Here is a 27,567-nt window from a genome sequence, read left to right on the forward strand (position 1 = left end):
ATATGAAATTGCTTCCAATGACCATGTGCTTCACACCCTCTCAAGTCAGTCCAAGGCGAACACGAAGGACCACAGAGCGAAATCAACCGTCAGATGTAAATCAAAAGGAATTTTCATAAAGGAAACTACTCACAAGGTTGCTGGAAACTCTTCGACAGCCCACGACCGGTTTCGCCCCTCTTGGGGCTTATCAGGTAGGCGCAGTCTCCGAGTTTCCGTCAAGCCTATGTTCTACATGAATTTTCGTATGATAGCCGCGTGTTATCTGGTCGCTTACAGTGCTTCGTAAATTTCATTCTGCCTTATCACATGAAGATTGAACTGAACACGTGAAAGTTTTCATGTCCAATCTAGAGATTTCGGTCAGAAAATTTTGGATCAGACAAGTATCATCGCATTGGATCTTCTACCTATTCTGAAATCCATCCCCAAACGGCAACGAGTAATGACAGGTTATCCTTTAGCCGAATCAACTAAGCTATTGCATTTCATTCATCGAGAGTACAACTCGAATTTCAGAAGGCTCGTCGTGATCCACTACACCATATTGCTAGCGCGATTAATGATAACCGAAGCATCCCGACTGACTGTAGCTCAAAGACGCTTACAACTATGATCAATATGGAGGCCTTGTTGGTGTTCCGCACGCCATCAACACATAAAATTAGAAACTTCCTGCGAACGAATTAATCAGAATTTCATCGAACACCTTTGCTGAATGATATGAATTGGGGAATGGAATATGTTTCTTCGAAGTGGAGAGAGGAATTCAGGTAAACGCGACAGTCTTAGTAACATCTCGCATGCTTGGCTGATATCTGTCTGAACACAGCTTTGCGATTTCAGGATATTGGTTGAACACTGATGTGGGCGTTTGAACTGCGCGATTGTGCCACTCACCAAAACGCCAGTGTGCTATTTCCTCAAGCCCCACAATGTGTATTTTTAGAGTACAAATCTCTGCGCATACCAAGTTCGTTTCAGCTGATAATTCAACCAAACGTTCCGGCCACGTACTTGTAGACTTTTGTATCGTGCCTCCGAATTGCACTTCCCCATAAAACATAGCATCACTGCGAGGTAACAAGCCATGTTGTGGATAGCAAATTAAAACTGACGTTCAGCTCAGCTAACTAAATCAAAGGAACTGAAAGACGATTCCGGATTTATCCTAATTGGCAGAGTCGCACTGACAGGAAAAGTAACATATCCCCTGAAATATTTTCAATCCAAAAGTTTGGCCCATGGTTTTGTACCAAAATGGTAGCCAGAACAAGTGGGAACAACTAATCGATAGATGACATGTGGGCACGTTGAAAGATATCAAGCTGGGTGGCACAACAATGCCTGAGAAGCTCTCAGTGATCTCTGTTCACAAAATATGATATGAGATCTGATGGTTCAATTGATCGATATCTCACGTGACCGGTATTTAGTCAGACAACTCAAGACCTACTCTCCCAGTTCGACGGTTCAGTTTAGAGTTGAACTTGACGGACCAGGTAGTTTGGATGCCACACACAAGACAATACCGGTGGATACCTCTTCGGATGAATCATCCTGTTTGATTTGTTTCTGCTATGCAAATCAGTCAATTAAAGAGTTGAGATTAGAAAGTAAACGACCGATTCGGTCAAGGTGTACATTAAGGACAGCAATTTAAAAGTGCGCTTAGTCTGGTTTAAACAGCTAGCAACAGAACTCAGTTACGCAGAATGCGTTGAGTCACAAACTTAGTTGATTTGTCTGAATAACAACTCATGTATTGCTATATATGTATATATCAACACTTCAAGGTTGTTTTAAACACCATCTGGCAGCCGCAAGTCATCGAACGCTTTGATTGAATTTTTATTCCTTGTTCTCCAACCCATTTGTCCCACGACATGACCTTTGTGCAAATGCACGCAATTTTGGATAGGATGCAACTGTCCTGCACAACTTTACACTCTCTGTTTTATCATTATCGAGAAAATGAATTTCACTGAAGTAGTGGCTAACGACTTTTATTTTTGTCACACTAGCGGAATTGTGCTTCGAAAACTAATCATGAGGCGTGAGACGTTTGATCCGAGCGAGTCCGTGCCGTTCAAATGTACTTTACCATTCCGAGTTGTATTGTATGAAGACGTGAGCCAAATAGGATACAGAGCATCCTAAATGTTCCCACATTGTATCAAATGAAATCCATACTGGTGTAACGGTGATACTACTAATGGGGGAGACATGCGAGTAGTGTGTTTTCTTCTTGTAAATTCGTTTTGCGTCTATTGAAAAAGGAGATCTATTGCGGAATTTGTGGAGCCGCTTTGTACTATCTGCTAGGATTTGAGCAACAGTCAATGAACGTCGAGGAAAGTTCAGGAAGACGCGCTCAAAGAGAGGACGGATATCCAATTTTTGTAAACAAGATGCATATCAGAGTTTTGCTTCCCTGTCCAATAGTCTGTAACTGTTCAGTTGGCATTTTCTAATGAATAACTCTGCAGCAAAATCCTTCTTCCTTTCACTGGCTGATCTCTTGACCAAAAGAATAAAGCTTAGTTGCCTGACTTTCTCGTCCGGGTACATTGCAGACTGCGGTTTTTCGGCAGTCTGATGAACCATGTGTCATCTCAAACGTTGGCTATCCCGGAGTGCCATCTCCAAGTTACTGTTTACTGGTTTTTCGGTCACCCAACTGTAGACCTATGTGTTCAGATCAATACTGGAGCTAGTCAGCATAGTCGCGTATTTGGACTCTAACCTTTTGTGGACGCTTTCGAAAGTGCTGGTGGTTAAGTTTGACTCTTCACTGCGTTAGTTTAGCTTCATTTAATGAGACTAAATGCTAAGAGGTCCTTGGACGGCTGATTGAGCGGTGCGCTCGATCCGAGTTTCTATTCCCCGAATACGGGGTTCCAGGTTATCTGGCAGGGGAGATTAACCAGGGACATCCGAATGGTGGGTAAATTCCCCCAGACGATTTCTGTTTAAAATCCCAAGTCGAAACTAAATCCATTCTCACGTACATACAAACGGTTGGGGGTACAGCCGCAGTTCAGAAAAACGACTTTTCAGCCGAACGGTGTCGTTTTTATTCAACCTATATGTTGGGTACGATTGCCAAGAAATGCGGTTGTCCTCAGAAGCCAACTATCGCCCAAGATATACGAAGCAAACAACACTGTCAAACGATTTTACGTTTGATGTTTGCTTGTTCTTGACAATTTGCATGTGGTCATGTCTTATCGTGTAGGAAACAAGGTTGAGTAACACTTACAACATCTTCTTGTTACCACTCTGGATATGTTGGGAGTAGATACTTGTCAGCCCTCAAATGACGTGAAGTGGCCTTCATTATGGCTAAAGCTTCATTATTTTCATATGCTTCGTGTGGGTAGCTTCATTTTGGTTCAAGACAACCATGAATCAGTGATCTCTTGACCAAAAGAATAAAGCTTAGTTGCCTGACTTTCTCGTCCGGGTACATTGCAGACTGCGGTTTTTCGGCAGTCTGATGAACCATGTGTCATCTCAAACGTTGGCTATCCCGGAGTGCCATCTCCAAGTTACTGTTTACTGGTTTTTCGGTCACCCAACTGTAGACCTATGTGTTCAGATCAATACTGGAGCTAGTCAGCATAGTCGCGTATTTGGACTCTAACCTTTTGTGGACGCTTTCGAAAGTGCTGGTGGTTAAGTTTGACTCTTCACTGCGTTAGTTTAGCTTCATTTAATGAGACTAAATGCTAAGAGGTCCTTGGACGGCTGATTGAGCGGTGCGCTCGATCCGAGTTTCTATTCCCCGAATACGGGGTTCCAGGTTATCTGGCAGGGGAGATTAACCAGGGACATCCGAATGGTGGGTAAATTCCCCCAGACGATTTCTGTTTAAAATCCCAAGTCGAAACTAAATCCATTCTCACGTACATACAAACGGTTGGGGGTACAGCCGCAGTTCAGAAAAACGACTTTTCAGCCGAACGGTGTCGTTTTTATTCAACCTATATGTTGGGTACGATTGCCAAGAAATGCGGTTGTCCTCAGAAGCCAACTATCGCCCAAGATATACGAAGCAAACAACACTGTCAAACGATTTTACGTTTGATGTTTGCTTGTTCTTGACAATTTGCATGTGGTCATGTCTTATCGTGTAGGAAACAAGGTTGAGTAACACTTACGACATCTTCTTGTTACCACTCTGGATATGTTGGGAGTAGATACTTGTCAGCCCTCAAATGACGTGAAGTGGCCTTCATTATGGCTAAAGCTTCATTATTTTCATATGCTTCGTGTGGGTAGCTTCATTTTGGTTCAAGACAACCATGAATCAGTATATTGGGAGATCATTGAAAAAGGCAGTGGAAAAGAAAACGGGTAAACAGTCCGTCAGTAATTCATGTGGTTTCTACGAGCAAACGATCAGTAGTTAAACCATGGTGCTAGTCAGCCGCCTGTGGCATAACCATCAAATTACTAGCGCAAAGAACTTGGGTTCCCTGAATGTTCGTCAGACGCACTGCTGACGATTCCAAGTAATTTTTGGGGTTTTGCGGGAAGGTATGTTGTTCATAGCCCCATCACGCTCAATTGAACGGCCGTGTTCCTCTTCTGGGCGTAATTATTCCGGTGAGTCCTCACCAAAGAGGGGAAGCACTGGACTCGAGTTTTGCTCTTATTAGAGCTCATCAGCAGGGCATATCCAATGGTCTTACCGGGATTTGAACCCCGGATATCTGACGTGCGAGGCGAGCGTGTAACCACTACTCCACCATCGCACGTTGGACACATTTGAACTTTCACGTGTGAACAGGCGAACGTGTTCACACTTGAGCAGTGTGATTGGTGTGCTCGACTCATCGAACGACGACCCAGTAACTGTCCTGGTTGTGACGATCGATTGACCCGCCAGTCAGGATTTCCCAGTCAGGTAGCGTGGCACACGCTTGAAACCCCACTGGGCAGATTTTTGGTTGCAATTTTTTCCAAGTAAACCGGAAACAGCCACACCGTGGTTTACGACTTTGCTAGACCTCTAAAATGACGCCCTATCCTAGTGACAATACCATCCGATGGTCTAACGAAACAATTCACGTTCTCATATCGGCGGATTGTGTGAGGTTGGTGAAACCAGTTTTGTTAAGGCGATGAAGTAAAGTCATACTGTCATAATCGGGAGGTATCTTCCGCGTATTGGTTTGCCATTCCCACCATCCTGTTTGAAAGCCTTCGTTTCGTGTTTGGTGGCCACCCATTGTTTTCATCATTGCCCTGGGCATGCTTACCAGACGGTTTTTCTGGTAACCTATGTCTGGAAAAGCTGATTAAATTAGGGAACACTGACTATACGCCTGCACTTTTCTTGACAGATGTTTGTATCCATGCGATTTGTTGTTTGTGGTAGGCATGAAAAAGCACGTAGATTTGGAAACTCGCGGAAATATATGCTCTATATCCAATGAAACGCTCTTTTCTGATCGACGAAAGTGTATGAATAAGTGTATGAATAAGTGTATGAGTGAGTGTATGAATTCTTCGTTTTTGTCGCGCCCTTGGTTTTTTGGTGACATCAGGGGTCTCTGCATCTCCAAGACAGTCAGTGCCGAAAAGAGTCTCGGTTGTGTAGACGATGAGTCAACATACAAAGCAGTAACTTCCATGTAGCCTGGACACTGCATGAGAAGCTTCACCCGATATGTCGTGAGCCTTCTCCCTCGTCTGCCATAAAATGAAATACACGCATAACTAAGAAATTGCATATTTCCAGGGCGATTCGGGGACGTATCGCAATGCATAAATGACTGTATAATGTTCGAAAATTCCCAAAAGCCCTTAAATCGATCCAAGTTTACTGCCGGAATCTCAGAAATGCTACTTTCCGAATGTTGAGCCTACTCACAGAGCACAAAGGACAACAATCAGCTCAACTATTCCTTTTCCGAATATACTTGTTTGATTGCTCGATAAGAAAGTAAGTAATCAGGCCGAGGTTTTGTAGCTTAGAACATTGGTACCTCATTCCAGCCTTAACCAGCGTGCTTGACAGAGAGACAGAATCCTCATTGATAGTGGGACACTATTCGTAGGTTGGAAAGCGGAAACAAAATACTCGTGGATCCTAGCAGGCCCTGAGCATTACTCACTGAGAAGACGTCATCACACTGACTGGTCCTGTATCACATACTACTTTTAGACGAGGACTTCAGAAAGTCGTTGATGGAATGCTTGCTACTAGGATCCGTCCAGGGTTTCCTGTCAATAGGATTCATCCAGGAGGAATACGTCTGACCTTGGGCGTCTGCAAGCTGCCCTGCTGCATCACGGCTTGATCTCCCTAAAATTTCCGTTTTGGACAGTTTTAAATGAAAGTAGAGTTCTGTCTGGAAAACTGTCGTTATACGTACATGGTACGTGTCGCTCCAGCAATTCTGGTCTGGTACTAACTCCGGTTGTGTTAAGTGGGCACTCGGGACGAAGTACACGCAAATATGCATTTACCATGCGGCTTTATTCCACCCAGGGTGCAGACCTCCGGGAGACAGAAGGAAAAAGGACTTGTGTTGCATTGATCAACAGTGGGAGGTTGAAACTAGCGCAGCCCAAGACGGAACTCGATCTACAGCTGCTACCTATTCTTTGACTGACTTTCTGGTAATCGTGCGAGATATCGCCAGCTTTTGTTGCAAGTCAATATTAGTTTTAGTTTATGTCCAACTAAATGTATTTAGAATGGTGGATGAATAGAAAATAGACTGAAGAAATTTGAAGGCCACTGTGAATAACGCCAAAATTAGAGGCACAAGAAATGATTTGCAAAAGACAAAACAACTGGAAACATATTTAGGAATCTTGTGAAGAGATATTCCTGAAGGCTAATAGATATTTTCAATCCTCTCACCAAGTGGCACATAAATGTTGGTTCCTGGGGATTAGTCAATCCAAGGAAACCAAAAGGTTCTCTTGCATGTGGTGTACTCTTCTCCAGGTAAATACCGTTCTATCAACTAAATTTGAAAACGTCGTTCCGTCGAAATCAGAGAAGAAAGACGTAATTATTTTTAGGAAATTTTGAGCGTTGTTAATGATCCTAGGAATCAAACTGACCCAAAATCAACGGCATATATAATTTAACTGAATGTCGATTAGAAGTTGGGTACAAACTCAGAAGAATCCTTTTGACAACGCGTACTGCGGAGGTAAGATATCGAGAAATTGGTTCACACTGCCATCCGGTAAGTTTGACCGTATTCGCAACGCAAAGCATCCTAGAGGACACTTCAATAAAGAGTTCTCACCTACCTACATGACTGGTACCGCACAGAACTGAAACTGAAAGTTCGCCGTTATGTCTTACGGCCGTTTGACGTCACAACTGTTAATAGAATTTAATCAGTTCACGAAAACGCAAGGATGTTCCGCAGCAGATGAGTGATTTTTTAGAACACTGTAATACGACAGATTTTGGGGGGAGGGAAGTCTGACGGTACACATTTTTCAGGCATGCAGACAACTTGATGACAGCACTGAGGACACCAGCCACTAAGCTGGGTTTCAGGGATGTGATAGACACGATAAGAATATAGTTTCCAAAAATGACTTGCTTCATGGTTCTTACTGTACACGCTGAGTTGGCACATAACCACACCATAGGAACGCTTTTAGCCGCCCACGCTGAGCTATTCATCATCAGAGACGTGGACGGAGCATCAATGTGATTTATTATGGCGGTGTACTTTCTGTCACAAAGTAATGTGGAATATGATGGGCGGGCAATTTTGTTCAGAGTGCGGCAACCAACGACATTTGGGGACAAGTCTGAATGAACCGTTCCAATGCAAAACACATTAAGGATTCTGGGGCTTTATTTAAACAAACGAGGACATGACGATCTCAAGGCCGTTTGGAACGGACCACATGCAGTTTGGCTCAGCTAAAGAAAGCCTTCATTCCATCGTCATAGAAAATCCAAAATTTATTCGCGTCTTTCTGTTGGGGTAGGTATTATCTTGACCAAAACTTATCTACGATGAATTTGCCCCCAAAGTCCCCAGCTAAACTTGCATGTCCCAGGGGAAGGTGTTGAAACCCAACAACCGCGCACTCAAATAAACATTTTGTCCAATTTTAGAGAGAGAGAAAGATGGATTTGATTTTGAGAAAAAAATAAGACAAAACCGTTGGTAGATTACCAGGCAGGTTTCAACAACCATAAAATTAGCAAAAACGGTGGAGCATCACGAAAATTGACAAACTGAAAGCTCAGACACTTTGGGCATCAATTAAAGACGATTTATATTGAAGTAATGCAGTCCTAAATAGAGAGTTTGCTCCACACGCATTAGGCTTATTTCGGGTTGCAGAGCTTCCGGTTGGTTTTTACATTCTGACCATTGATGAGTAGAAGAATCTACTGTCACTCAATGAGAAAATATCCCCAAAAGGTTATCAGTAAAGGAAAAAACCGGCCCTTTGTACCGAGCACTCGGAATTCCACCGGAATTAGCCTTCCCATACAGTCATGCTGCACCAATGAGCAATGGCTAAATTTAAAAGTTGAAACAAACAGACCGCTTGTATGGACACAGGGTGGATGGTTCTTCAAAGTTGTCTGGGTCAGGTTTTGCTACCAAGACCCTATTCCGAACGATTGCACCACGCCCCACACCGCTTTCAGAAAGAAACAATTTCTTCAGTCTCTCCTCACCAGTAGTTTCTGATTGCTTCCCATTCGGTTTTTGTACCCTAGCATTTTCAAACACCCATAATGACCTGCCTTGATCAATTCCCCTGAGAGTTGATTTTGCCAGTTTGTCTGTCCCACAGAAACTGTGTGATTCACTCGGCTGGGCAAAACATCCCAAAATAGACCGATTTCTGGAATCCACTGTGTGTTCAGCCGGCCAGCTGTTCATATAACCACTCAATCAAGATATTTACTGTCCGTATCAATAATATATTCGTCCCAACCAAACACAGTCAACATATGGTGCTTGCCAGATAAATCCGGATATAGACGGAACCTAGTTAGTCCGCGTACGGAAACAACAATTGCTTAGTTGGAACTTGAGACATACACCTAGCTTGGAGAGATTTTGTTCCCGAAATATGAGGAACGATTTGAGGGGGGGTTATCACTTGTGTCAGGTTGAAAGCGCTGGAATTGTTGCCTAATTTGCCAGTAAATTAAAGAAGTTTTAGACATACAGTTAACAAATTCTGCAGTACTTAGTGGTCCAACCATAATCCAGGGAACTTTATGTATTATGATTTTAAAGCCGGAATGTCGGCGATTATCTTACACTATTTAAATACTTTTACCAACGAGGAGACTTAATCCTCACCGAAACTCAATGGATCGATTAGGCAACCAGTGCATCGACATTTATCGGCGGTAACCAGGGTCAAAAGTCGGGTGCATTGAAACTCACTTGATGAAACACAACAAAGTAAAAATGTCGTTTGGGCATTTACTGCAAAAACTGCATATCTAGCCCACTTCTTTTTAATTATCTGGTTCTCAGAGACAGTCAGTACCAAGGTCAGAAACATATCCTTACTGGCAGTTTTTAGTCACATCGACTGGGTAAGTTCGTAGGTGGTTCAAATGGGACTAAAAAACAATTCACGAATATTGTAAATTGTCGCATGAAAGGCAGCGGTATACCGAAAGAAAATCCAAACGAAAAAAACTGGACACAGTTAGCAGCTTCCTAGCATTCTGACATTTTGTTGGGTCAAGCTGTGTTGATGCAAACATCAAAGCGCATGGTCGTTGGCTTGTTCGCTGAGCTGGGCAATTTGATGGCAAACGTTTCATCACCCATCGAGGTGCGTTTTTGGGGAGCTACGCACCGCTAAGCTCCCCAATAACGCACTGATGATGTCACCTCGTTTGGTGATGAAACGTTTGAAATCAAATTGCCCAGCTCAGCGAACAAGCCAACGACCACCATCTACGCTACCTGAGCTACCAACATTTTCCTCTATGGATATCCAACCGCATTGCTGGCAAGGTTTCAGGAACGCCGGGTTTTCAAAGGTACGGGGTGCAGTCAATAAACGTTTCAACTAGTTTACATACAATAAGGCTTGTAAGCTTTAGAGCAGGTTTGAAAACGTTATTACATCATGGGGCTCGGAAAAATATATCATCAACCAAATTCCTTAAGACTTGTCAGCCTCGTTCCCGACTCCATTAATCCGCGACAAGAAAGATCGTTTATCAGCCTGAGAGTTATTTTGACGTGCTTTTATACTACTCACACAAATTATGAAAATGTACAAGACATTTAACTTTACGTATGAAAAACGGTTCAAGAAACTTCTTTTTTCAGAAAATATGACGTAAAAGCCTCCAATTGGCGACTTCGTGGAAGGTCTTGTATGGATAACTTGAAATTTTGACGAAATAAATAAATAAATGTTGCATTGTTGCTTGACTGCAGAACGCCACTTACTAATGACCAGAAGCCATCCTCGACCCCCGTCTATGAAACCCCCCATCCCTTGAATGGACCCTAACAGGTTGAGAATAATTGCACAATGTTAACTCATCATATGAAGGAGTCCCTATAGTCCCATTCATGCTTTCCAGTATCAATAGTTGACATTAAATCCCAGAATTCTGAGACCCCTGTATTGCGGGTATACTGGCTAATTTCTATTTTCCAGATGAATAAAAAATAATCACTTGTGTGTGGGTGCTAGGAGATTTTGTAGACCATGAATCTAGAAGTCCACGTACGCTTGCAATGGACACAAAAGAACTTCTGGAGATTGGCTGAAGCCTTCGCCTACTGTAAACCTCTCTGAGCTACCGAGGTTGCCTCATGACCTTCAAGAGTGTGCAGGTACAAATGGCGAGTAATTTGCGAAGCCCTGTTCTTTGATTAACAGCTGAGTGACTTCTAAAGTGAGTCAGATGTTGATAACATCCAAGTGTCCAGGTGGCTTTAATGTAAGTTCTTGGAAGTTGAAGCAAGATGTGAAAGAACATAAAACGCGAACTCCTGGTGTAACGGTGATACCACTGATGGGGAGGCATGCGAGTAGTACATCTTGTTCTTGTAAATTCGCTTTAAAAAGGAAGATCTGTTGCGAAATTTGTGGATTCGCTTTTTAGCATTTGTTTGGATTTTAGCAATGAATGATTGGAGTCAAGGAATATCCAGGAAAGTTCAAGAAGACGCGTTCAGGTGAAGATGGATGTCCAGTTTTTGTAAATATGATGCAAATGAGGGTTTTGCTTCCCTGTCCAGTAGTCTATAACTGGTTGGTTGGCATTTTCTAACAAATAAATATGCAGCTAAGGCCCTCTTCCTTTCACTGCTAGGCGTAACTGAGCATACACAGATCAATTTCCTCGAACAAAAAAGCCACTTCCTTTTTCGCCACCGTTTTGTCTGGTTTACAGCGATACGATTACCGTAAGTTGACAAAAGGATTTTTGTAATTCTTGTGGACGGACTGAAGAGAGTAGACAAACTCAACTCATTTTGTTCTTCAAAAAAGGTAGACACATCGCAGTGATTTGCCTAGGCATCACCTGGCGCAATTCGTTCTCCAGGTTTTTTTATTGTTTCATCATCGCTGTTCTTTTTTAAGCAAACTGTGAGTGGAAGTGTTCACTCCTGTAATTTGATAGTTCACCTGCGTTTCCCCCATCATCAGTGTTTTTTTTCCTAAAGAACGAAGGTTTACGTGTCTGGGAGGACAAACTTCGAGTTGCGAACGGAAAGAGACACGTTTACTCCGGAAAAAAGATATACGAAATTTCCGGGGTGTCCTTTGAATAGCCAATTTAGGGCAAATTACATTCTAGAAAAATCAGCGTTTCAAGTTGTTATTTTATGGACGACAGAATGATGTGCTCGAAAGAATTGGTCCAAGTGGTGTCTACAAAAATGTCGATTGCTTTCACATCCTGAATGACTTCAACTAAATTCTTTAAGCCAACAGTGAAACTAATATCATTTCATATCAAGTTTAACTTTATGATCTCATCGCTCCAAAGCATAGTGTGTTGGTTTTGTTATGTACCTCTAAAAGGCTCACAAAGTATTTCGTAAAAATTGCATCTTCCCTTCCAGCACTTCCCGGGGATTTCGTACAGAAACCGCGATTTCTGACACCAAGTTAAATCAAGACAAAACGAGGCGAATTCCATCCAGACGAAAGTTGGTGCGCTGTACACCTGCCTGAAAAGAACGTCTGCCGGAAAATGAGTAGTTTAGTTTCTGACCACTTAAATGTAATAGCAATAAGAGGTTTAAAATTCGGAATGGTGTGAACGTTTGTTTAAACCTAACTAAGTGTTGCACATCAAATTGGAGTTCTAAACTTGGTCGCACCAATTTTTTCAACTATCTTAATTTTCAAGTCACACTGGAGCTAATACACTACTCATAAGGTCGCTGAAATGTTTTTGACAATCTACGATTGGTTTCGCCCTTCTAAAGGCTCATCAAGTAGGCACATTCCCCGAGTTTTCATCAACCTTATGATCTACTTGAACCCAGATCACACGGAAAATACACTAATTTGCAAACGAAGTTGGCTTCGAAAGGAACTCACCTACAACCCATCTGAATCTCTCGTTTATAATATTCCTAAGCAACTGAGTGTGTTGCACCAGGCCGTCTCATGTTTCAGTTGGTACGATGTTCGAGATATCGCGATACATGTTTAGACGTAGTGCACTACTCATAAGGTTGCTGAAAATTCTTCGACAGGACACGACCGGTTCTAGCAATATCATAAATCCCCTGGGTTCCAGGTGATTCTCTCGCAAAGCCAAATTTGTTGGCAAATGAGCGTATTTCGTTTACCTGGATTTTTTTAATCTCATGGATGTTTTGCTTGCATTCAGAACTCATGTTCTTATCCGTGAAACGAAGCGGTCACTGACCATGGTTTCACGAATTGCACAGGTGGATTAGAACCTGCAAATGCGCCAATATTTCTTGATGAAATGGCCATCATGGGTGTACGGTAAAATAACCGTTTTAACTGCTCCATTAGGCGCCAGTTTTTTTCAGTCTGGGGGGGGGGGAAGTGTCCCCGAGGAAGTTGATATAATCAATAAGGACGCGAAATATTTCAATAATGGAAAATAAGCAATAAATTTAAAAGGAAATAATCCACATGAGACAAATTAGAGCGAACAGAGTATGGAGTGAATTTGAAAACCAATGCAATCTGACGTGTGAACTTTCACTCTAGAATCCGCTGATAGAAATGGCATACGATTTACCGAGTTCATTATATGACAAGCTCATTCTACTCGGACTACTGATGCAGACTTTGAGAAAATTTACAAATGACTGATTGCGCCGTTTTTGGACTGTAATATTTTTTGAAAGAAAGAGACGTAGTGAATAGGGAATATTTTCAAACCAGAGCATAAAAGTTACTCCGCTCTAAGAGTTTACAAAGTTAAAAATATTTCAAAATTTGGATGATTGGTGTCTCGACTTTTGAATTTAATGAAGCATCACAATCGGACTAGTTCGAAATCGCTGAATGGGGAGCGCAAACTGAGATACGAGCTTTCTCAAGCCTGGAACCTCTTCAGATGGACAATCCAGTCTCATCAGAAATTTACCAACCCGAGTCAAAGGGAAGCAAACTTGGTGCACCAAACCAGCTGAAGTCAAATTCCGTAAAACAAAGCAAACGGTGAATAAATTTGCTTTTGTAATGTCCTGTGCTAAAGACTGCTAATAATTTTTCGTGTGTGTTAAAGGTTCATGGTTCAACTATTAAAACAACCAAAATCTTTGCTGACAACCAGTTTGCACAAATGAGTGGATCTACTTTGATTTGGTGTGCGGTAGCGACAGTAATTGCAACTGGAAGGCATGGGCGAGGTTAACAGAATTTGACAACCCGTACAAGCAAACAGCTAAAGGAAGCTGCTGCGCTGGCAACTTTAGGACGCGAAAAAGATCAATTTTCCAAGTTTCCGCTTCGTAACTCTCCAAGGCTTGGTTCTGAGCACTGCGGTTACCTAAGCAGAGCTCCATGCCAGAACAAAATCCGGTGAACTTTTAAGCAAATCATGCGGTCCAAACTTGGGATGCCAACACGTGTTCCGTTTCAATGTGCCTAAAGTTGGTCTATCTATGAAGACAAATCACACCTTATGTTTAGCCGACTAACATCAAATGTAAACATTCGTATTTCAGGACAAAATCTTCCAGAAGTAAAGGGGAATAGTAATTTTTTCGTATAGGAAACTACTCACAAGGTTGTGATGAGCCCCAAGCGGAAGGCCGAAACCGGTCGTGGGCTGTCGAAGAGTTTTCAGCAACCTTGTGAGTAGTTTCCTTTATGAAAATATACTGCGACATCTGGAATATCGTACCAACTGAAACATGAGGCGGCCGGTGTGCAACACATTTAGTTGTCTCTCATAAAAATCAAGTTGATTTGCAAATGAGTGTATTTCTCGAGAATCGGAATTATTCAAATTGGTCACAGCATTACGACAGACATGTTGAATTTGGAGATTTATCGATCCGTGAAAATGCGTTTTCATCACACTCAAGGGTAGTTAAGAACGAAACGATCCGGTACGCCATGAATTTCACGTGATGCTAAGACAATGTATTGTACGAGCTAAAAATATGCCCTTTTGTGAAACAAACCCCGTTTTTAAGTCTTGTGCGTGACGGATAAAACAAGGTCTGTTCAGACAGTAACAAGCAAAGTTATCGACGGTGGTTTTCAGTATCACTCATGATCTGTTACAGTGATATCTGTGGTTAGCTAATTTTGACGATTTGTTCGGAGCTGTAAGAATAAAACATGTGTGATTCTCCGAAGGGACAGCACCCTTTTGAGTGGGACATATTGGATGAGCCAGTATCAATTCAAAACGGAACTTATGGGTTCCGGAAAATTGTAGAATGGGTACAAATGTTTGATTGCTTTCCACGACTTTGGGGAAGAAAAACCCATAGGGTGAAATCATCATTTTCCAGAAGCGGTGTTACCTAGTGTGAGAGGATATCAGCTACGGGAGCAAATCCAATCCAAGGATATCTGGAAACATATTCTATTGAGTAAATCAACTCTGGTCGGAAATACCAAGTATCTGTCAAGAGCTCTAATGTCTGCATACAGTTTGCTTACATCTTTGACCAAAACCTGACAAATCCAGTGACCTGGTGCAGATAGCATTCACTGTTTGTAAGGATAACGGGAATTTATGAAGTCAATTCAGATAAGCGAACATTTTTCGAGAACATCGCTTACTAGGATGGGATTCATCAGACTTTGAGCAAGGAAGGAGGTTGTGCAATTAGTAGTTTTAATGTACGAAGAGGCAAAATGGGAATGTATGAAAATGACCATAAAATTTGGAACGACGGCGTTGTCAAGGGGGCCAGTCGTTTCCACTGAGTTTCGCTGAGCCGGCAACAAACTACTTGGTGATGATATAATCGACCAAATTCGTTTCTAAAATTTAATCACATCCAGAGATGTGTTCAAGAGATTCAACCATAAGGTAGAGGTTTTTCTGACAAGGGACCAGGTTAAGAGAAAGGGGCGTTAAAGAAGAACCAGGGGTAGATGAATCATGAGAAAATATAGAGAGAACGGACATTTTTCATGCTTAAGTTCCAAAGAAAGATGTGAGCCCAAGGCACATGTGAACAAGACCAGCTGCGATTTCCATATTAGGTGATATCAAGACAGATTGACGGTGAAGCTCTTGGCCATTCTGATCACAGCAAAGTGGATAAGTGAAAAGAGTAGAAAATAAAAAGTTTATCAACAAAAACCCTCATTTGCACAACTGTTTGCTTTTGACAAGAGCCTGACCTTCTTTAAATGAATGCACTGCGCCAGACCAACTCCAGTTTCATTTGGTACGTGATATCACAATCAGTTGTTGTTTTTTTGGCGGTAACACATTACTCATAAAGGTACTGAAACACCTTTAAAGCCCACTACCGGTTCTGCCTTTGTTGAGGCTCATCAGGTAGACGTAGTTACTGAGGTTTCACCAATTTTATGACCTACGTTAACCCAAATTGCACAATTTTAACAACTGCACTGCCTTTTTAAACAGCAAGTTGATTGCGACAGGAGACTCAACTAAGTCGAGCTCATTATCTCCTTTATGGTGATCTGCCTCAACCAAATGTAATGTCACTGTATTTGCCCACTTGTTTGCTTTTTGCGAAATGAAGAAGAGGATTGACTCATTTGATTATAACACATACAGCTGCGCATCAAAGCTAACTAGGCATGGGTGTTTGGCACTGATCTCCAAAAGACAGCTTTGATGGTTAGCCTGTATTTGGCTGCCGTCTCGTTGAATAAAATGCTTCTTCGCTGAGCTGGGCAATTTGATTGCAAAAGTCTCACCACCAATCGAGGTGACATCGAGGTGATGCCACTGACTGCTGTTTACTAATCGAAGACAGATATGCCAGTGTAGGCCCACAACACGAGAACCAATCTGAGCACACACTCAAGGTCATATCTGCCAGTAGGTCAAGTTCGATCGATTGTGTAGACAAAACGGAAAGGCCCACTTCACCTAAAACACAAAATATCGAGTGAGCAGACCAGGCTACTGACCAAAAGGATCGCATTTGGAATCAGGCTCGTCATGTCCGGGGGGCGATCGAGCCGTAATGAAAATCTTTGAACCCTCAGGCTGCATTCAAATAACCCGAGTGGCTTTAAAACAAGTTCAAAATTTAGAGACCATTCGTCCAACAGTCGTGCAAGGTGGCAAGCAAGATTAGTAGTGGATCTAATGATACTTTTACTGATAAACACAACATTCTATTCAAAAACATATCACACAAGACCACAAAGTTTGTACTGGATAGCTCCGAGTTGCAGGCAAGTGGAAGAGTCCAGAATACTCGAAAAATCTGAGCGATAAATAGATAAGCACTTCGTAGATAACTTTCCACAACTGTTGCTACGTAAATCTGGCCCATTTTAAATAACTTATTGTTCCTAGGCCCATCAAAACGCTTAAAGTGCATTCGGTAAACCCACGCAATGCTTCATGAATTATTCAAGAACACGTTGATGAACGTGGAACTCCTTGACATTCACAATGAAGCGCAATCAGTGAAATAGCACTTACAAATTTTATTATTGAACGAGGAGAACGAACAGTCACCTCAAAAAGAGCATAAACTACTGTATTACTGAGAAAATGAGATCTTCAAAATGAGCTGCTGTCTAAAAAGAAAGAAAAATCTTGAAGAATTCAACAAAATATGCTTATTTTCGGTTTTAGACTACTAGATAAACGGTTGCTAATCACCTGCCGAAAACCTTTTGACCAGATGTGCAGTGTGCTAGGTTAATTTATCTGAAAAACAAAAGTGATCGTGACCTGTTCCCCTCTGTGGGAAGAATGCCTTTTGTTTGCAACGCAAGAACTCTCCAAATGATATTGACTGTTTATTCTACATGCTGGAGAACTTAAATAAGGCCAAAATATTCAAGTCTTGCGCACCAGGAGCAAACCAAACTAAAAGGAACCCAAATGGCTTCATTCTATTGATGGCGCTTTGAGTATTTATAACTGATATAATAAAACAATAATAATATTATATATATAATATTATTCCATCCTGAGTGTTGGACACCATCACTGATCCCGCAGTGTTCCGCATACCTACCCACACCTTGAGAATTAAAACGTCGGTGCTTGCAGACGCCTCCACATCCACAACTGCACCCCTCCGCCCGATTCCACCCACAACAGCACCTCGGGGTCCCATTTTCCCCGCTGCATTTCGACTGCACACTTGACGATAAGCTAATTCACGTGACAATGAGGCTTCGGAATATAAGCTGGAGTCCTCAGTCATTGCATATCACACATATATTATTCACATTTCCAGGCACGAAGTAATCTCCTGTTGGAGAACGCAGAAAATACAAGACAATCTGTTCACAGCAAAACAGGAAACTGAACAGAGTAGAATAAAACGACCATTGGTGGAACGTCAGCCAATCAGAACTGAGAGAAATGTGGTGCTGTCAAGATTAGTCAGGTTATGACAAGCGAAGATACCGGGTTACATGCTCCCGTGTTCTGATTGGTCAACGACTTTTGGTTGTACCTTTTGCTTTCTGGATGTACAAAATAAAATACCCGATACGAAAAGGTTAGAAAAATGGTCCTCACAGTTTATTGCCTCGAGATTGTACAACCAACTTCGCATTCAAGCAAATCACAGCAGAGAGACTTCCGTTTTTCAACGGCATTGGTTACGGGTTGGTCCTATAGGGTACGGCTAATCTGTCCGTCAAAGTAACTCACCGTTTTTGGCAGATTCGTACGCTGGTATGGGCAATAATCACGCTGAGCCGCGAATCGCGACATGCTTCCACCACAGTAACAAATACCGCACAAAAGTAGATTGGTCTCGTGCATCACCTGTACGAAAACCTTCCAGGATCTACAGTTAGATAACCTTCCGGATATTAAATTTAGACATATTTTGAGTACACGTTAACCCGGGGTGTGGAATGTCAATGTCAACCAGCGGTTCTTTTTGGATCTTTTTCTTACTTCTCCAGGTTTGAGGATATTCTCTCAGCTACGCAACCGAAGTGCTAGACTATGCGGATTAGTTTTTTCACACTATCAACAATGTAAAAAAGCCAAGCAAGCCCATCGACAGTTAATCTGAAAAAAAGAAGGAAAAACAGTATAAAAAGTGTCTGAATCAGTCTTTAGCACAAGGTTGCAAGGTACATCTCTGTGAGGGGGATTGGTTGAAACCAGAGTATATTCATCATGAAGTACTTTCGTGTTGCGGGGTCATTCCGTCGACCTTATAGGTGAGAAGTCCTTACATTTTGTTCACATTTTGGCAGAGTTGTTCTGAGCAGTGTGCATTAAACAGGGGGACACTATATTCGAGTTTAGCTGTCAGTAGGGCCCGTCACCGTATCCGTTATCAAATTTTGAACGCATTGTATGCGGCGCTACTGCGCTAGATAAACCTATATTTTTATACACGAACATTTTAATTTACTTGAAAAATTAAGTGATTTGATCGGTTTCTCCAACGTTCCAATCAATGACCAAACCGTTTTTAGGTTGCGTCGAACGGTCAATTAATCCGTCGAGAGCTCCCACTAATATAGCGCGGAATTCAGGTCAAATGGTCCTTCACACGTTCGATATTAAAAAACCAGAATAACTGCGTAAGAATGTAACGCGCAGGATTCAAGTGTCAACATTGCGAACACAATCTAGAGGACCGTGACTTTAAGGTTACCAATAGTCCGAAGTCTACGTGGATCGGCAGTCGCTTTGATCGCGATTTCTAGCTTAAATCCATTCGCATTCTCGGTGAGATACACATCTTGTTTAGGGAGCAATTTTAGATAATGCATGAAAAATTGCCATTCTGTTTTGGGCACTATCGCCAGGTGTTTTTGGACTAATTGAATGTATGGATTACGTCATAGAGTCAACGACGGATAATGCGGGCTGAAATCTCCACACGTTCCAGTCACGTGTTCGGCATGTGATCGATTCGACTGGTAGTCACGTGGTAAATAACCTTATAATGTGCAGCCCATGAAGCTCCAGTAGCGTGCCAGTAGACTGAGTGTCATTACTATACAGAAGTGAACATGTGTTTGGAAACAGTGTCAGCACCCAATAGAATTGGGCACTGCTCGTGAAAGAAAGTCTACCGAAAGCGTAAAATTCCAGGTTTTGCCATCAAGAACATTTCACCACAGTGATCCCCAAATATTCGTCACTCGGGCGAATACTTTGAAAAGAAACTTTTTTCCCAGAATAGTTCATCAAATCACTTTCATCCCAGGGGCCTCATTGGAAACAACTCGCGTAAGAGAAGAACTTATGTCCCACGTTTACCCATTGGCGAAAGGTTGAATAGTTTGAATAAGTATCTACCTCTGTCTAGGCAGGTTCCGTGTCCTTAACATTTACTCAATGTAATATGCAACGTACGATTAAGATTTACTACTCATGAGTAAACTACATATTATCAGCAATGTGTTAGAATGTGCCCACAAACTGGTGCAGGTCCTCCCTTGAGTAACTTCAACCGTAGATGATCTTTTCTAACGGCGCGACGACCAAATTAGTTTGAGTATGGTTACCACGGTCAAAATATTAGTAATTCGTTATGGATTGGAAAAACAAGATGCCACAGACAAAAACAAGTTTGACTTTCTCGGCAAACTTACGTCAGTTCCCAGCATGTTGGTACCTTACTGTAGAACTACTGCGCGTGTCTGTGCGCTTCTGGTGTCTGCCAAAAGCTGGTGTTCATCGTGAATGACGCGTGTGCCTAAATCTAGCAACACCCAATTTCGAACAGTGTCAGTTCCCCATCAATTGGAAAATGTTTGGGACCGATTGGAAAGCCGTCGTTTCTTTCATGGTAAACAATCGGTGGATTTATTGCTGGGCAACGTTTCGCTTTTGACACAAAAGCTTCGTCAGGATCGGTTGATAGGACTAGGAACTATGTATACAAAATAAAATATAACGACTGTACGAAGGTTTATATAGGTCAGACAGCCAGGGAATGGCACACCGGAATCGGTGATCATAAGCGTTCCATTAACAGATCACCGAGAAACGCAGATGAACACCAGGCGTTAGTCAAAGATTCGGCAATGGCAGGGCATGCACTAGACACTGCGCATAGGATAGATTTAGAGAATGTGCACATCCTGAGACGGGGTTCAAGATTCACACCATAGCGACTGGTGGCCGAGGTGGTGGAAATCGCCAAGCATCCCAGCGTGAATAGAATAGAGGGGGTAGAACATGCAAGCGTGTGGAGAGCAGCCTTAGATCAGCCGAGATGACACGAGGCGATGTGCAGTCACCAGCGAAAAGGTCTGAGTCTAAAAGTACAAAATCCAATTCCAGTTAGATCCCATTAACCACCCCACCTTCATCCCCAAACAAATTGTTCTAGCACCCTTGGACGAACACAGGTGAACGAAATCTGTGAACGAACCCAAGAGGAATTTTCCTCCTAGACTGAAGAAGCAAGGACAAAAAATCCGGGTTCATCATAAAAACGAATCCCCCCAACTAATTTATCGTAAATCTTGGTCATCCCCACTAATCAACAAACAGGAACATCAGACTGAACATCCAGCGCTGATCAAGTCATAAGGAATCTCACGGATTGGTTCCCTGACTGCCTTAAAACCCAATCAATCTTCTTACTAACTCATTTGGCCTGACGAAGCTTTTGTGTCAAAAGCGAAACGTTGTCCGGCAATAAATCCACCGATTGTTTACCAAACCCCTCTGAAACGAAAGTGCCAGTTCCCGGTTTTCGGATTCCAAACCATTAGTTACCTACAGATAGTAAGACAAGCTGTAATACGTTCTCAGAAAGTCCGATCCGTTTCAGACCCACCAAACCAAATGAACTGACTTTTTACATGCGAATATATTTATTGCGTTCAATCTAAAGTTGTAGGATGGACGGACAGTTATTCATGTCATTTTACTCACCAGTTAAGAAGTTATTATCCGGAGTATTGATCAGACTTGACTGTGAACCTGTCGATCATAACTCATCTAATCTCCTAGACCCACCTTTTCTGACATTTCAGTTTGATCAATTAGACTCATCAGTAATCAATAATTCGCCAAAAAATACTTGTCAATAATGAAACCCGATGAAGAAGGAATGCGTAGCGCTGGTATACTTGTTCACTTTGCAAACTTGGAACCTAATGAACAGTGCTCAGCGCTTCTAAAAACCCATCTAGCTAGGCTCATGATTTCAATTCGAAGTCTAACCAAGTAGAATTCACGTGACCAGACCTTGTGAGTATTTTTCTCATCTTTTATTATTTCTAGCGCTTTACTGTGAGACCGAACTGAGCGTGATCACTTCATTTCTTATTTCTAGCGCTTTACGGGATCGTATTGGGAGACGCGATGACTGCCAATTCTGTGAGACCGAACTGAGCGTGATCACTTCAAGGCAGAGTTATATTAACTCCAAAATTCAAGCCACTTAGAGTTTCATTCTGGCAAAAACCTACCAGCCGGATTTCGGAGGGCTGATGCAGTATCCAGCTGGCTACCAGATTTCACCTTTTGTAGCATCACCGCTAGTCACCGTGACTAAAACGCCATTAGTTGTGAACTAGAGAGGCAACTGACCAGTGCATACTCGTTTGATGAGTCCTGACTAAGTAACCAGGTGGCTTTTAATCGTTTTTTGTAGTTTGCTCTTTTAAATCCAAGTTTCGCAGGCCTGATAATATTCAGCTGCACAAGAAAGTTCATGAAAAGCACGTGACTACTCAGAGCAGCTGATTGTCAGGGGAAGCTTTTGCCCCGTGGGTGTAAACAATAAGTCAAACTAACTCACTTGAATTCTGCTTAGTTTCTTGCCTATGATTGTCGATTTCAGTTGAACATGTGCTGCCTCGTGTTTTCGTTGGTAGGATATTCAAGTTAATACTATTGATAGAACATATTACTCATAAGTTTACTAAGAAATCTCGACACCTCATGACTGATTTCGCCCTTCTTCGAGCTCAGCTAAACCATTAAAAAAGACGCTTTATTTCAACTTAGTGTGTCAAATCATGAACAAATTTACTGCGATATTTCAAGCATCTTAGTAACTGAGAAATTGTGTGTTCAGCGTGTTCATTTGAACGCCATCTTGAACGAAGCAACAGTTTTTAAACAGTTATGGTGACGAGTGTACCAAACAACAGGTTCAACCATATCCACCTGGCGCTCCCTCTAAAACTAAATTAGTGTACAAAACGCTGCGTTTCGCAAAAAACCTACAGCACAAGATTAAATTTGATGGAAACTAGAGAAACGTGCCCACCTAATGAACCCTAAGAAGGACAGAACGAGTCGTGAATTGTCGAGGAGTGTTCAGTAAGCGTACGCGCATTGTGTTCCGCCAATAAATCACCTTAACTAAAACTTGCCAGTTACTTTGGTGTAATTAGACGTAGACAAGGGGACACGTTATGAATCTTGCAACATTTAAACGAGCTCCAATCAATACGGATGGTCTGGCTACTCTAAATATTCCAACCAACGTCTTCTGCTGTAATCCGATTCTTTCGAATCTGTTCGTCTAGATCTTTCTGGCCAAACACATCCGGTAACAGACCACATGCTGGGACAATTTTTGTTATTGTTCAGATGTAACACACTACTCATAAGGTCGCTGAGAACTCCTCGATAGTCATTTACCGGACTTGCTCTTCTTCGCGTTCAGTCCCCACAACCTCCGTCAAACCTAGGTTCTACTTAAACTCAAAGCGGATAGCTTTTGACAGATTTTGGTTTTCACAAGAGAACTGAATTCAGTTCAATTTCCCGTTTTTTTTAAATGCGCCATTTTCTACGTGTCACTAAATCGCCCGGTATCGTTCTGAGAAGGTAGCACTGTGTTGAATGCAATGAGAATATCTATACATTAGTTGGTTGGTAAAAAAACGGTCAACCATATAGTCTTTGTTGCACCGATTGTGTCTATTTACTTTTCTTGGATGGAAGGACACGATTAATCTTTTACAAAAGTTGCGGATGCCTGAGATAAAACGTGATGATGGCTGTTCGCTTCCATGGACGAACCAGTCAGAAAATTTACCAGTAATTTGCACGGCTTTTGTGCCATTTGAAAGAACTAACATGTTTTATCGAGCACGGTTGTGGATTAGCTGAAATGACCTTCCAAGATACCACACAGTCTCGACACAGTTCTCGTCTATGACCGACGGACGCCATTTTGGCTAGGCAAATGACGGATCTCGTCGGAAACCAAATGGCACAAAACACCAACTGGTTAAACTTGGATGGGATAGCATTAAAAGCCATTGTCTCGTTGACACAGCTTTTTGTGACCTTTCCGGGCTATCTGTTCAGTGACTTGCGCAGCTGCTGATGTCGCGAACGTGGACAACTGAGGTTTGTACTTACTCACTTTTGTTTACATGGCACCGTAGACAGTGGGGCTTTATTCTTCCTTCTGATTTTCAAAACAGTAAATACTACGCGTAACTCAAATTTCTGCATCAGAAACACCACGCGTCTGATTTGTTGGTCAGCAACTTCATCTGATGTTTCATGGACTCAGGTCAATTCTGTCAGTTCGGTTTGCCAATAAATCACCTTAACTAAAACTTGCCAGTTACTTTGGTGTAATTAGACGTAGACAAGGGGACACGTTATGAATCTTGCAACATTTAAACGAGCTCCAATCAATACGGATGTTCTGGCTACTCTAAATATTCCAACCAACGTCTTCTGCTGTAATCCGATTCTTTCGAATCTGTTCGTCTAGATCTTTCTGGCCAAACACATCCGGTAACAGACCACATGCTGGGACAATTTTTGTTATTGTTCAGATGTAACACACTACTCATAAGGTCGCTGAGAACTCCTCGATAGTCATTTACCGGACTTGCTCTTCTTCGCGTTCAGTCCCCACAACCTCCGTCAAACTTAGGTTCTACTTAAACTCAAAGCGGAAAGCTTTTGACAGATTTTGGTTTTCACAAGAGAACTGAATTCAGTTCAATTTCTCGTTTTTTTTAAATGCGCCATTTTCTACGTGTCACTAAATCGCCCGGTATCGTTCTGAGGAGTTAGCTCTGTGTTGAATGCAATGAGAATATCTATACATTATTTGGTTGGTAAAAAAACGGTCAACCATATAGTCTTTGTTGCACCGATTGTGTCTATTTACTTTTCTTGGATGGAAGGACACGATTAATCTTTTACAAAAGTTGCGGATGCCTGAGATAAAACGTGATGATGGCTGTTCGCTTCCATGGACGAACCAGTCAGAAAATTTACCAGTAATTTGCACGGCTTTTGTGCCATTTGAAAGAACTAACATGTTTTATCGAGCACGGTTGTGGATTAACTGAAATGGCCTTCCAAGATACCACACAGTCTTGACACATATCTTGTCTATGACTGATGGACGCCATTTTGGCTAGGCAAATGACGGACCTTGTCGGAAACCAAATGGCACAAAACACCAACTGGTTAAACTTGGATGGGATAGCATTAAAAGCCATTGTCTCGTTGACACAGCTTTTTGTGACCTTTCCGGGCTATCTGTTCAGTGACTTGCGCAGCTGCTGATGTCGCGAACGTGGACAACTGAGGTTTGTACTTACTCACTTTTGTTTACATGGCACCGTAGACAGTGGGGCCTTATTCTTCCTTCTGATTTTCAAAACAGTAAATACTACGCGTAACTCAAATTTCTGCATCAGAAACACCACGCGTCTGATTTGTTGGTCAGCAACTTCATCTGATGTTTCATGGACTCAGGTCAATTCTGTCAGTTCGGTTTAGCAATCGTGAACCAGTGACGGGTTCTGTAGGATAGAGAGGTGCATAAAACATTTTTTTTCAAAAATCAGAGTGAAAACAGAACCGCTGAATGATGAATAAGAAAAACAAACTCCCCACAACAGCGGCACATGTTGTGTGACTTGTCGAGGAGAGCCTCTAACCACGGATCTGGTGAGCCTTGCAAATGATATGGAGCTCTTTGTCCTTTTTCCCATGCTTCGACTCCCAGCCATACGTTGTCCACCTTGAGGTATCTCCATTTTAAACCTGCCTCAACATGGAAGGCACGGCGATGCAACCGACCACCTGTCCTACGATCATGCCAGTTTACTTGATGCACTGAGGTCAACTCATCAGTTAGAAAAGTGGACGGGTTGTTGAAAAAACCATTCATCACACTTCAGCATTACTAACCCGGCGTTCCCATTATTTAGAAGTGGACATCATAAACCACCCATGAGATTGCTGAAAACTCTTGTTCGTCTCCTTTTGTATCCAACGCAAAGCGGCTAGGCTTTACTTTCATAAATCACAATTAGATACGCTGCCGCGTTGTGGACCGAGTGGTTAATATCACGACGATTTCAAAAGTGTCTAACTGAAAGAAAAACAGAAAGGAATTTAGCGACGTGTGATGACATTACGCAGATGATTGTCCTAGTGATTCTGCACCATAACAAAGCTTGACCACCTTGCACTTTGAAGGCACAAAGTGCATGAAGACAGTGTCTGAGTCATCCAGCTTATTCCGTGTGTGGACAGGATCTAAAATAAATGGCGAACTATCGTCCACCCTCCGAGTCTCCAGGATCTTACTAGGTAGAACAGCGGCAAACGTCATACGAACCACGTCTTCCGTAAACGTTTGATTAATAAGTCGGAAAAGAAAGGTGACAAAGAGGAGCTCTGACAGACGCTTCTTTTGATATTCTTCATTGACTTTCACTTTCGAATATAAATCTTCGGACGGCTCTGAACAAAATATTCGATTCACGTTTAAAGGAGAGTTTAAAACCGTTGGACACTCTATGTATGCACGGATCGTGAACATCATTCAGGTTGTATGCGCTCCTCGTTTTAAATCGCTGGGATTTCACTGGGAGCGGGGCAAAACAGTGCAACAGATATCACATAAAAAGAAGAGTGTAACTTTTGTGCCCTACACTCAAGGCCCACTATTTACCTGCAACGAATAGCTCAACTACAAAAAGACGAACCCATTACAGTACTCTCACAAGATAAGCTCTCTTCATTGCAGGTTAGACCGGTACCTCTACATGTTGCACCAGGTACCATAGACTGCGATCTCTCTACACCCACTGCAAGGCCGGTAGTCCCACATGCAATGCGCCGCCAGGTTTTCGACGCTCTGCACAACGTTTCGCACCCTGGTATACATTCGACGGTCAAGCTCATTTCACAACGTTATGTATGGCCGAATATGAACAAAGACATTCGTTCATGGGCAAAAACTTGCCTAGCTTGTCAGCGTCCAAAAGTGATTCGTCATATCCATTCACCCGTCGGTAACTTCGCCACTCCAGACGGTCGATTCGACCGCGTCCACATAGATATTAGTACATTATTAGTATATTATCTTGTTTACCCCACAACCACGAGCATCACCTACCATTTCATCAGCACCTGCTTCTCTCCTTCGCTAAGGGGGGAGAGTATTTGTGGAGGTCACTCATCAGATCACACGTCACAAACACGCAAATCACGTGACAGTTGCTGTCCCAGTTGCAACCTTAGCCAACAACATGTACAGTAAAACTTCTCAACCATTTTCGTTTACGCGGCTACCACTTGCGTCACGCGCCAGGACTATGAACTTCATTCAACACATCAAGTCAAGTTGTATTCATGTTCGTGCAAGTATCAAACACAACTGGACACCCCTCTCTTCACACTGCACACAATAAATAGGTATACAACTCGGCCCAACACACTCACGCGCGCGCAGGGAGCAGGAAGTCAACCACTCTCCACAAGTCCCCGGACAAATATGGAATACCTGTGTGATGGTGATACTACTGATCGGGAGGCACGCGAATAGTGTGTGTTGTTCGTACATTTTTGCTTTGCATCGATTGAAAAAGGGAATTCTGTTGCGGAATTCGAGGGGCCACTTTGTAACATTTGCTTGGATTTGACCGACGAATGAGTGGAGGCAACGAATCTCTAGGAAGACTCGTTCGGGAGAAGATCTGTGTCCAGTTTTTGTAACT

The 27,567-nt window shown here is 42.4% G+C and overlaps 1 protein-coding gene across 1 annotated transcript; it reads right to left on the bottom strand.

Annotated features, from left to right (window-relative positions):
* Positions 1-18,585: 18,585 nt before the first annotated feature.
* Positions 18,586-25,730, bottom strand: T265_05306 (hypothetical protein; the record flags this gene model as incomplete). The annotated part of the gene is made up of 2 exons (XM_009170289.1): positions 18,586-18,658; positions 25,447-25,730. The coding sequence occupies 2 exons, from the start codon at positions 25,728-25,730 to the stop codon at positions 18,586-18,588; spliced, it is 357 nt and encodes a 118-aa protein (XP_009168553.1).
* Between the last annotated feature and the right edge of the window lie 1,837 nt (positions 25,731-27,567).

Source organism: Opisthorchis viverrini (genome assembly GCF_000715545.1).
Source record: "Opisthorchis viverrini unplaced genomic scaffold opera_v5_98, whole genome shotgun sequence".
Classification (NCBI taxonomy): domain Eukaryota; kingdom Metazoa; phylum Platyhelminthes; class Trematoda; order Opisthorchiida; family Opisthorchiidae; genus Opisthorchis; species Opisthorchis viverrini.